The sequence below is a fragment of the Sander vitreus genome, unplaced genomic scaffold (assembly GCF_031162955.1).
Source record: "Sander vitreus isolate 19-12246 unplaced genomic scaffold, sanVit1 ctg388_0, whole genome shotgun sequence".
NCBI lineage: Eukaryota > Metazoa > Chordata > Actinopteri > Perciformes > Percidae > Sander > Sander vitreus.
The window spans coordinates 5,001-17,414 of NW_027595514.1; the positions used below are offsets into that span (position 1 = coordinate 5,001).

A 12,414-nucleotide genomic window follows, 5' to 3' on the forward strand; every position below is an offset into this window, starting at 1 on the left:
CACACTGGGCATGTGCGTGTCGGTGTAAACAGGAAGCTGATTGTCTGACTTTACTGACTTAAAGCTGCAGCTCATGTCGCTTAAATGGCCTCCTCGAGTCCGCCACTTCCCTCCCTTCCTCGCGTCTTAGTCCCTCCCGCCGAGGAGGCTCGGGAGGAGAGAGGAAGCGAGGAAATGGGTTTTAGAGAGAGGAGACATCCTTTCCTCTGAAGAGTTACGTGAATCCGTCAGCTGTTTGGGCGGAGTCAGCTGCACGGCTTCCAGGAAGGCTGCTCTCTGGATCCTCGCCTACAGCTCCTCCATGACCCCAAAGTTTTTCACGATGTGTTTGTCACTTTTCTCAGTCCATGCAGACATGTCTCGGGACCTCCCGAGACAGTTGCTGAACCCAAAGTTAGGCCCTTGCCGTAGACGCGTAACACGTAACCCTCTGAACATGTGTCTGAGTCTCTGCTTGTGTTTGTCGTCTCAGTGACTGAGTTCTCCAAGAAGACCGGAGACTACCCGAGTCTGTCAGCGACCGACATCAAGGTGCTGGCTCTGACCTACCAGCTGGAGCTGGAGCACGTCGGCTCCCAGCACCTGAAGAAAGAGCCGGAGATCAAGGTACCCCAGGGAGAAACATCAGACATTTATACAGGTTCAGGGTTCAGGTTACTTTATTGGTACCCGTAGGTGAACTAGGTTTACAGTCTAAGAGGCAGAGCATCCTTAAAACATTAACCACATAACATGCAACACACAGAACATTAAAACATATAAAAGAGACAGACCACAGTACATGAGCACATTGACTTGTGCAGTTATATGCAGAAGTTCTACAGCTAGTACATGACCAAGGTGCTTGTGCGTGTGCAAGTAACAGTGCAGCTCAACAGTGTGCTTCCCAAAGTTAAAAACCCCATTCATTTTCTCCAACCTTTCTTCATCTGAGGGCTACTTTAAAAAAAACAAAAAGAGCTTAACAGGGATGCACCGAACCCAGGATTGGGCTTCTGATTGGGCTGAATATTGGGCTTTTTGACGGGGTTGGGTTTCTGCTGAACCCTACGCTTGCAGTCCTCGCTACGCTGGTCGCCGTAATGACGGCGCCGTTGATTACAGGAAGGTGTTTACGTAGGTGGAGCTTCAATGCAGCAGGCTGAGAGGAAGTGGAAATGGAACTGGTGAGCAGAAAAAGTGTTGTTTGGCAGTACTTTCAGTCAAAAGAAGGCCATTCAAGTCCAGCTACATGTTCAATCTGCAATGCTGATTAGTCTGGTGGTGGCGAGGACCCTAAACAATACACAACATCACCGCTGTTACAACATCTGGTATGAAACATCTGGAAGAATACGAGCTGAGCATGAAGGAATCTACAGACAGCAGCCAGAATGCAGCAACTTCAGGTACGGCAAAGGAAGGACAGTCACTGTTTACTTCATTAATGTGTTGACTGTGTTCATGGACTGAGGACGGGACGAGGACTCAGCAGAACCTCAACCAGGGGGTTCAGGACTCAGCAGAACCTCAACCAGGGGGTTCAGGACTCAGCAGAACCTCAACCAGGGGGTTCAGGACTCAGCAGAACCTCAACCAGGGGGTTCAGGACTCAGCAGAACCCCAACCAGGGGGTTCAGGACTCAGCAGAACCTCAACCAGGGGGTTCAGGATTCAGCAGAACCCTCAACCAGGGGGTTCAGGACTCAGCAGAACCTCAACCAGGGGGTTCAGGATTCAGCAGAACCCCAAAAATCTTCCAGTGCTTTGTGCTAAGCTACGCTAACCACAGTCCCCCGTGTTTGATTCCCTTGAGTCCTACTTGGTGTAGTTTCAGTAATGTTTGAATATTTTGTGTTTCAGGTGAATATTCAGACCACACAGCGCCACCCAGAGACTCCCGTTAACGTCGCAGGCTTCCACTTCCCCGCCAAGGTAACAGACACACAATAACTTTCTCACTTCTTATAAAACATCTCGCTGCAGAGTGAAGTAATGAAGCCTAAAACGTGCATTTCTTCAGAAACCTGCGGACAGTTTGAACGTCACACAGACGAAGGCGACGTCAGACGGAGACGAGTTCAACAGCTTCCAGTTCTGGAGAGAGCCGCTGCCGTCCATCGACAGCGAGCTGCTGGATCTGCTGGTGAGTTAAACGTCACAACAGCCAAAGAGTTTCAACACGGTACAATATTATATGGATTCTTAGGACAACGATACGATATTTGTCTGCCACGATAAGACTTAGATTTGATTCAGGGGCCTGCGACCGATACGAGACAATATCATTAATGCCCATTTAACACAATCGCTTACATTTATACTAGTTTACATCCTCGACGTTCCACTTATGGGATGCCAGTAATTCCCCCAGATGTCCTTCTTTTTGGCCGGATGTCCGTCCCCTTGCTCTGTCTCTGTGTTGGGGTTCTAACCTCCGGCTGATTTGTGAGGACTATGGTGACCTGCTCCTCAGATCTCTGCAGGGTCAATCCAGACAGCTAGCTAGACTATCTGTCCCTCTGACTAAAACTACTGTTGAACGTCCACATGTTCCACCAGAACCAGCTCCTTCCTGAGACTATTCAGCAGAGGCACCGTGGCTCCGTCCGGAGCTTAGCCCCGCCCACGACGATTGTGATTGGTTTAAAGAAATGCCAATAACCCAGAGCACGTTGTTCTCCCATCCAGGATTGCACAGAGTCGCTGCAAAATAGTCGTACAACAGAAAACTCAGAATTGGACAGTAGGGTTGGGTACCGACGTAAACGGGGGATTACTGGAATTGTTGGGTCTTTGTAAATCATAGAGCGTGGTCTAGACCTACTCTGTCTGTAAAGGGTCTCGAGATAACTCCTGTTATGATTTGATACTATAAAACAAATGTAATTGAATAGTAACGAGACCGAATAAGAACGAAAATTCCGATGCCTCATTTCGGTGCCTGACTTTACGCTACACTCAACAGCTAACGTTAGCCTACCGTTAGCTAGCAGCTGGATTAAACACAATGGTTGAAATGCTGACAGCTAACGTTAAGCGGTGTAAAGTGTGACTGTATTTCCCTGTAGAGGATTCCAACAGCGGGACGTTAAGCAGTCTGACTGCAGCTGTCGGAAAAACGTTGGAAAAACAACACAAACGGTGCGTTCACGTGAAACTCACCAGCCTCGTGGTGCATTCAAAGTTATTGTTAAATACCCTTTTCCCGTCTGGTGGTTGTTTTTGTCATTCAACAGCAATTTACTGGTGAAATAAGTCATTGTTATAAGTTATAGTTGTTACATTATTATTAAAGCTTTAATTTTGACCATATGGCCTTAGCAATAAACGAGCCGTTCTTTAATGTCGCTGACTTTTTGTTTAGTACCCTTATTTTTTTTTCTTTATTTTTTTTTTTACTTCATTAAAAAGCACCGGTTCAGGCACCACTTAGGCACCGGCACCATTTTAAAAGTATCGCTTTAGCACCGGTATCGGGAAAAAAACCCAAGCGATACCCAACCCTATTGGACAGATAGTCTAGCTAGCTGTCTGGATTCACCCTGCAGAGATCTGAGGAGCCTCAGTCCTGAAGTGTACCGAAAAGGATACAGACTAAGCTTTTAGTAACTGGGGTAGTCCTGCATGTATACACCTTAACGGGTTAAGCATCTGCGCATGCGTCATCTGCCCCTCCCCACTCTGCTGGAGTGGTTTTTGACCCGGAAATAATCCGTCAGCGCTGTGACTCGTAGTCGTTGCAATGATACAACTAAACAGCGTTGGTCGACTCAGAGCTGCTTTACCTCGCCCCTACTTTTGCTAGTTTGACGGCTGATAAAAAGGGTCCGTGTGCCGGGGTCATGGTTCTAAAGGGTTGACCTTAGTGTCTTCATTAATCAGAGGTGTGTTTTGGGCGTAACATGCAATCAACCAATCAGAGATCATCTCCCATTCCCTTTAAAAGCCAGGCGCGTTTGGACCTTGGAGCATTGCTGTTATGATGGAGGATTTGCACCGTAATATTTGTATTTGTAATCTTCTGCATGTGTGTGTGCTGCTGTGTGTGTGTGTGTGTGTGTGTGTGCTGCTGTGCGTGTCTGTGTGTGTGTGTGTGTGTGTGTGTGTGTGTGTGCTGCTGTGCGTCCCTGTGTGTGTAACAAGCATAGTGTGCACGTGCTGTGCACGAGCCTAGGAGCATTTTACTAATGCTCTGTTAAAATAACAATGAAATGCTGCGTTATTGACTTTAGACCAGGTTTTTGTTGGTCAATGGTGCCATCACTTCCCACTGCCTCAAGATAGCAATACGCCCAGAATGCACCTGAACACACCTCCCTGTAAGACCAGCACGCCCAGAATGCACCTGAACACACCTCCCTGTAAGACCAGCACGCCCAGAATGCACCTGAACACACCTCCCTGTAAGACCAGCACGCCCAGAATGCACCTGAACACACCTCCCTGTAAGACCAGCACGCCCAGAATGCACCTGAACACACCTCCCTGTAAGACCAGCATGGGCCACAGATGGCTGCAGGTGCATTTGCTGTTTAAATGACGTGGGCGCTGGACGGGAAACTGACAACTGCGTCGGGCTTTGCGCTGCGCCAGGTGCTAGATAGGGCCCAAAAGGTTTCAGTTTGTGTGGTGACGTTGGTTCCCACTCCAGGATCCGGTGGAGGTTTTAAATTCGAAGAACAAACCGAAACAGACGGACTGTGACGAGTTCAACAGCTTCCAGTTCTGGAGAGAGCCGCTGGCGTCCATCGACGACGGCCTGCTGGATCTGCTGGTGAGTCTCAGCCGGACACAAACACCACGCAGGCTGGGAGGTTATGGGAGTCCAACAACAACGAGGGAAACTGTTGTTCTTTGGTCCAAATGATCCCAAAATGACGCTTGAATATCTATCTATAAATTGCAGGAACGTCTGTCTGTCTGTCTGTCTGTCTGTCTGTCTGTCTGTCTTGCGAATATCTCTCGAACCGTTAGTCCGATGGATTTCAAACTTGACAGGTGTCTTGCTACCGGCACGAGTTTGATGTTGTTTGGATTAGAAATGCAAAAGATATATTTAAATATATATCGGTAAAAGAAGCACACATTGGCTTTTGCCGCTCTAGCTGCTGGCCCCTCCCCCTCTCACCCTGAGGACCAGAGGCAGAGAGCAGCGGAGCTACATACACCTCAGACTCACACAAATGTGCAAAGCGGAACTACTTCGGACCGTCTTTGACTTTGAATAAACAAACGACAATTCCTGAATTGAAGGACGTTTCAGAATCCCACACATGCAAAGCACAGCCAGCTACAGACAACAAGTGGCAGCGAGACGGATCTGTACATGTGTGTCTGTGTTTGGGGGGGAAGGTCAGCAGACGCACATCAGCAGACGCCACATGCACAGCGCTTTACAACAGCGGGGGGGACGGACTCTTTTCCTGCTGTTGTATTAAGTTGCTGTGAGCTGGCAGAACATAACGTAATCTCAGAGATTATTCCTTCACAGCGCTGTCTCTCTCTCGCTGTCTCTCTCTCGCTGTCTCTCTCTCGCTGTCTCTGTCTCTCTCTCTCTGTCTCTCTCTCTGTCTCTCTGTCTGTCTCTCTCTGTCTCTGTCTGTCTCTCTCTCTGTCTGTCTCTCTCTGTCTCTGTCTCTCTCTCTGTCTCTCTCTGTCTCTCTCTCTCTGTCTCTCTCTCTGTCTCTCTGTCTGTCTCTCTCGCTCTCTGTCTGTCTCTCTCTCTGTCTGTCTCTCTCTCTCTCTCTGTCTCTCTCTCTGTCTGTCTCTCTCTCTCTCTCTCTCTGTCTCTCTCTCTGTCTCTCTCTCTCTCTCTCTCTCTCTCTCTCTCTCTCTCTCTCTCTCTCTCTCTCTCTGTCTCTCTCTCTCTCTCTCTGTCTCTCTGCATGCACACACACACGGTCTGGTTCTGGTTGTTGATTAGAGCAGATATGTGCTGATTAGCTCTCCTAACGGGGCCAGGTGGGTAGCAGACTGCCATCAGTCCATGACCCTAATGTCTGATTACTCCACATTTTCATTGTGACATTTAGTGATTACATTCTGAATCTGCCCCGTTCTCTGTCAGGTAAATACAGTACAGTGTCTTCCTCTGATGTAGACGTAGCCTACACTGTAAGTCAGTAGTAGGCTATACAGTGGAGGTGCATATTAAGTGGTTTGGGGTCCTTCTGTCTGTCCTCCTGTCTGTCTACAGATGGAGAGACAGACGAATGGACGGACGGAGAGACAGACAGACAGACAGACAGACAGGCAGGCAGGCAGGCAGACAGACAGGTGACCTAGAAGTGATGTTGTTTGTTTGTCTGTTTTTAGAAAGCAGACGCCGCCTCCTCGCCATCAGAGAGCGGGTTGGACACGGCGCCGCAGACAGGCGAGCAATCAGACGACGAGGACAAAGAGAACGAGCCTGAAGACGAAGAGGAGGAAGACGGAGGGGGGTGGATCACGCCCAGCAACATCCAGCAGGTGAAGATGGAGTCGGGGGATTGGACGGCTCCGGCTGACGTCACAGTCGGATGTCTGACCACCGACTTCGCCATGCAGGTAATGGACGCCGCCGTGCACCTGGAGCTGGGGGGGGGTACGGTTCACAAAACCCACAGTTGGGTTCGTATCACGGTTTTAGGTTCTTTTTCTTTTAATCTTTAACACTATATATATATACCCAAATATACTTCAGCATATGATATATAGCTAACATTAGCATATTGAATGCATGTTGCACAATACATGCAGACAGTGGCAGTTCTATCTGTTGTTTAGCCTTCCTCATCTCTCCCACCTGACATCACTACAGTCTTCTTCATCTCTCCCACCTGACATCACTACAGTCTTCCTCATCTCTCCCACCTGACATCTCTACAGTCTTCCTCATCTCTAGTCTTCCTCATCTCTCCCACCTGACATCTCTACAGTCTTCCTCATCTCTCCCACATCTCTCCCACCTGACATCACTACAGTCTTCCTCATCTCTCCCACCTGACATCACTACAGTCTTCCTCATCTCTCCCACCTGACATCACTACAGTCTTCCTCATCTCTCCCACCTGACATCACTACAGTCTTCCTCAACTCTCCCACCTGACATCACTACAGTCTTCCTCATCTCTCCCACCTGACATCTCTAGTCTTCCTCATCTCTCCCACCTGACATCTCTAGTCTTCCTCATCTCTCCCACCTGACGTCACTACAGTCTTCCTCATCTCTCCCACCTGACGTCTCTACAGTCTTCCTCAACTCTCCCACCTGACGTCTCTACAGTCTTCCTCATCTCTCCCACCTGACGTCTCTACAGTCTTCCTCAACTCTCCCACCTGACGTCTCTACAGTCTTCCTCAACTCTCCCACCTGACATCACTACAGTCTTCCTCATCACTACAGTCTTCCTCATCTCTCCCACCTGACGTCTCTACAGTCTTCCTCATCTCTCCCACCTGACGTCTCTACAGTCTTCCTCATCTCTCCCACCTGACATCTCTACAGTCTTCCTCATCTCTCCCACCTGACATCTCTACAGTCTTCCTCATCTCTCCCACCTGACATCTCTACAGTCTTCCTCATCTCTCCCACCTGACATCTCTACAGTCTTCCTCATCTCTCCCACCTGACATCTCTACAGTCTTCCTCATCTCTCCCACCTGACATCTCTACAGTCTTCCTCATCTCTCCCACCTGACATCTCTACAGTCTTCCTCATCTCTCCCACCTGACATCTCTACAGTCTTCCTCATCTCTCCCACCTGACATCTCTACAGTCTTCCTCATCTCTCCCACCTGACATCTCTACAGTCTTCCTCATCTCTCCCACCTGACATCTCTACAGTCTTCCTCATCTCTCCCACCTGACATCTCTACAGTCTTCCTCATCTCTCCCACCTGACGTCACTACAGTCTTCCTCATCTCTCCCACCTGACATCTCTACAGTCTTCCTCATCTCTCCCACCTGACATCACTACAGTCTTCCTCATCTCTCCCACCTGACATCTCTAGTCTTCCTCATCTCTCCCACCTGACATCTCTAGTCTTCCTCATCTCTCCCACCTGACATCTCTACAGTCTTCCTCATCTCTCCCACCTGACATCTCTCTAGTCTTCCTCATCTCTCCCACCTGACATCTCTACAGTCTTCCTCATCTCTCCCACCTGACATCACTACAGTCTTCCTCGTCTCTACAGTCTTCCTCATCTCTCCCACCTGACATCACTAGTCTTCTTCATCTCTCCCACCTGACATCTCTAGTCTTCCTCATCTCTCCCACCTGACATCTCTACAGTCTTCCTCATCTCTCCCACCTGACGTCTCTCTAGTCTTCCTCATCTCTCCCACCTGACGTCACTACAGTCTTCCTCATCTCTCCCACCTGACATCACTACAGTCTTCCTCATCTCTCCCACCTGACATCTCTACAGTCTTCCTCATCTCTCCCACCTGACATCTCTACAGTCTTCCTCATCTCTCCCACCTGACATCTCTACAGTCTTCCTCATCTCTCCCACCTGACATCTCTACACGTGACGTGACCTGCAGCGCTCCATTACATTACATTACATGTCATTTAGCTGACGCTTTTATCCAAAGTGACTTACAGTTGCTACATATGTCAGAGGTCGCACGCCTCTGGAGCAGCTAGGGGTTACATGCCTTGCTCAGGGACACATTGGTTGATGTATCTCAGTGGGAATCAAACCCAGGTCTCCCACACCAAAGGCACGTGACATATCGACTAGGCCAGTAAGAGTTTTAACATAGGTGTATAAAGTGGGCAGTAAGGGGTTAGTGCACATTAACAGTGGACTGACGGACCGTGAGACACACACACGCTCCGAACAGAGACAGTTTGGATGTTTTTTCATGAACCGTACCCCCCCTACCTGCAGCTGAAGTTTTGAACCCTGGCTTGAAAAATGACTGTTAAAATAGTTGCATTGATACATTTATCTGTGGATGAACTAACGGATGAATTGACTGATGGTTTCCACGCTGTGATCTGTCTTTGCAGAACGTTCTCATCCAGATGGGACTCCATGTTCTGTCCGTGAACGGGATGCTGATCAAAGAGGCGAGGAACTACATCCTGAGATGTCACGCCTGCTTTAAGTGAGTCGAGTCAAAGCCTGGGAAACAGAAATGTCCACTAATACCCCGACGGAAAGATCAGGTGGTCGTAAAGAGCTAAAGAGCTCCTGTCTTACACCCGGTGCAGCGCAAAGCCCAACTCAAGTGTCTTTGCTAGTTTAAGACCGACGCAGTTGTCATTTTCCCGTCCAGCCCCCACGTCGTTTAAATAACAAATGCACCTGCAGCCATCTGTGGCCCATGCTGGTCTTACAGGGAGGTGTGTTCAGGTGCATTCTGGGCGTGCTGGTCTTACAGGGAGGTGTGTTCAGGTGCATTCTGGGCGTGCTGGTCTTACAGGGAGGTGTGTTCAGGTGCATTCTGGGCATGCTGGTCTTACAGGGAGGTGTGTTCAGGTGCATCCTGGGCGTGCTGGTCTTACAGGGAGGTGTGTTCAGGTGCATTCTGGGCGTGCTGGTCTTACAGGGAGGTGTGTTCAGGTGCATTCTGGGCGTGCTGGTCTTACAGGGAGGTGTGTTCAGGTGCATTCTGGGCGTGCTGGTCTTACAGGGAGGTGTGTTCAGGTGCATTCTGGACATGCTGGTCTTACAGGGAGGTGTGTTCAGGTGCATTCTGGACATGCTGGTCTTACAGGGAGGTGTGTTCAGGTGCATTCTGGGCGTATTGCTATCTTGAGGCAGTGGGAAGTGATGGCACCATTGACCAACAAAAACCTGGTCTAAAGTCAGTAACGCAGCATTTCATTGTTATTTTAACAGAGCATTAGTAAAATGCTCCTAGGCTCGTGCACAGCGCGCGCACACTATGCTTGTTACACACACAGGGACACACACACACACACACACACACGCACACACACACACATGCAGAAGATTACAAATACAAATATTACGGTGCAAATCCTCCATCATAACAGCAATGCTCCAAGGTCCAAACGCGCCTGGCTTTTAAAGGGAATGGGAGATGATCTCTGATTGGTTGATTGCATGTTACGCCCAAAACACACCTCTGATTAATGAAGACACTAAGGTCAACCCTTTAGAACCATGACCCCGGCACACGGACCCTTTTTATCAGCCGTCAAACTAGCAAAAGTGGATTAGGACGCGCCCTAAACACACCTGCACCAGGCGCTTCACGGCGCCCCCCCCCCGTGTCCCGCTGCGGTGGCCAATCATGTAACAGAGATCAGTCTTGTTGTGTTTTGAGGCGGTGTGAGAGTCCCGTACAGGAAACAGGAAACATCACTGCCTCTATCTCTGCCACAAGAAAGTAAAACTAGTGGTAATAAGTTGGTGTTAGTGGAAAATAGCATCGAAAACCTGTCAAAAATATTTTTAAAGCGTCCAATGCTGGGAAGAAGAACGCCGCGAGGCTTTCACAACACGGCGTACCACGGATATCTGGCTGGAGTTTATAGAAATGTGAAGGTCCAGAGTGTGCGATGGACTGTCCCATGTTAAAAACTGAATGCTTGTCTGTTTGGTGTCAGGACGACGAGCAACATGAGCAAAGTGTTCTGTCCTCACTGTGGGAACAAGACTCTGAAGAAGCTGGCGGTCACCGTCACTGAGGACGGCAGCGTGCACATGCACTTCTCCAAAAACCCCAAAGTACTCAACGCCAAAGGGCTGCGGGTGAGAGACACACACACACACACACACAGACACACACACACACACACACACACACACACACACACGGAGAGAGAAAGAAACACACACAGACGGAGAGAGAAAGAAACACTCACACACACACACACAGAAACACACACACACACACACACAGAAAGACACACAGAAACACACACACACACAGAAACACACACACAGACACAGCACACATACACACACACATACACAAACATGGACAGACAGACACACACACAGACAGAAACACACACACACACACACGGAGAAAGAAACACAGACGGAGACAGACAAACACTCACACACACACACACACAGACACACACACACACACACAGACAGATACAGACACACACACACACACACACACAGAGACACAGAAAGACACATACACACTCACACAGACAGACACACATACAGACACACACACAGACAGAAACCCACACACAGTCAGACACACACAGACACACACAGACAGAGACACACACATACACATACACACACACACACACACAGACAGACAGAAACACACACACACACACAGACAGAAACACACACACACACAAACATGGACAGACAGACACACACACAGACAGAAACACACACACACACACTAACTCTTCTCTGTGGCGTTCCAGCACTCGCTGCCGCTGCCTCGCGGCGGGAAGCACAGCAACAACCCTCAGCTGGTGGAGGACCAGAGCTTCCCCCAGCAGAGACTGTCCCGCAAGGCGCGCCAGAAGACGGACGTCTTCGACCCCGACTACGTGGCCGGGGGGTCGCCGTTCTGCCAGAACGACATCTACAGCCGCGCCGCCAACCTGCAGATCAGAGACGGCCAGAGCGGGGGGGGCAGGAGGCGCACCAACCCCAACGCCACGCACAAGAAGTTTGTCAAGAAGAAGTGAAACATCGGGACACGTCTTCATTAAAGGGCCGTTACAGACGCATGTTTGAGTCCTTTAGATCCCAAAGCAGCAGCTTCCCTCTCCAATACACACACACACACACACATACAGAGACACACACACATACACAGACGGACAGACACACACACAGAGAGGGACAGACACACACACAGAGAGGGACAGACAGACACACACACAGAGACAGACAGACACACACACACAGAGACATACACACACACACACACACACACAGAGACGGACGGACAGACAGACACACACACACAGAGACGGACGGACAGACACACACACACACACAGAGACGGACAGACACACACACACACACAGAGATAGACAGACACACACACAGAGATAGACAGACACACACACAGAGACAGACAGACACACACACAGACAGACAGACACGGACACACACACACACACACAGACAGACAGACACGGACAGACAGACAGACACAGAGACGGACAGACAGACACACACAGACAGACAGACACACACAGAGACACACACAGACTCTAAAGATGAAAGGTAAGAAGACCAGTTCTGTGAAAGCCCCTCTGAATGTGTTATTAATATAATGTATCTGTTCCACCCCAATGAGCTGTTGCAGACTTCATCTTTAACCCTCCTGGTGTCCTCAGGTCTAATCTGACCCATTCTCATAAAGTCTCTATCACACATTTGGGTTTCTTTCAACCAAACTGTCCAACAAACTAACATGGAGGGTTCCTACAACGCTCTTCACAAGTAAAATAAATGATCAGGTGACTCCTTG

The 12,414-nt window shown here is 49.3% G+C and overlaps 1 protein-coding gene across 2 annotated transcripts in view; it reads left to right on the top strand.

Moving 5' to 3' along the window:
• nob1 (NIN1 (RPN12) binding protein 1 homolog) overlaps positions 1 to 12,414 on the top strand; it is a 14,300-nt gene extending 1,886 nt beyond the window's left edge. Inside the window, exons 3-10 of one of the 2 annotated variants that reach the window (XM_078245134.1) lie at positions 473 to 606; positions 1,843 to 1,914; positions 2,003 to 2,125; positions 4,634 to 4,756; positions 6,298 to 6,528; positions 8,987 to 9,084; positions 10,556 to 10,700; positions 11,351 to 12,414. In XM_078245134.1, the coding sequence (XP_078101260.1) occupies positions 473 to 606; positions 1,843 to 1,914; positions 2,003 to 2,125; positions 4,634 to 4,756; positions 6,298 to 6,528; positions 8,987 to 9,084; positions 10,556 to 10,700; positions 11,351 to 11,620 (1,196 nt within the window). In that variant the 3' untranslated portion in view covers positions 11,621 to 12,414. The remainder of the gene's footprint in view (positions 1 to 472; positions 607 to 1,842; positions 1,915 to 2,002; positions 2,126 to 4,633; positions 4,757 to 6,297; positions 6,529 to 8,986; positions 9,085 to 10,555; positions 10,701 to 11,350) is intronic. The other variant, XM_078245136.1, reaches the window with a different exon arrangement.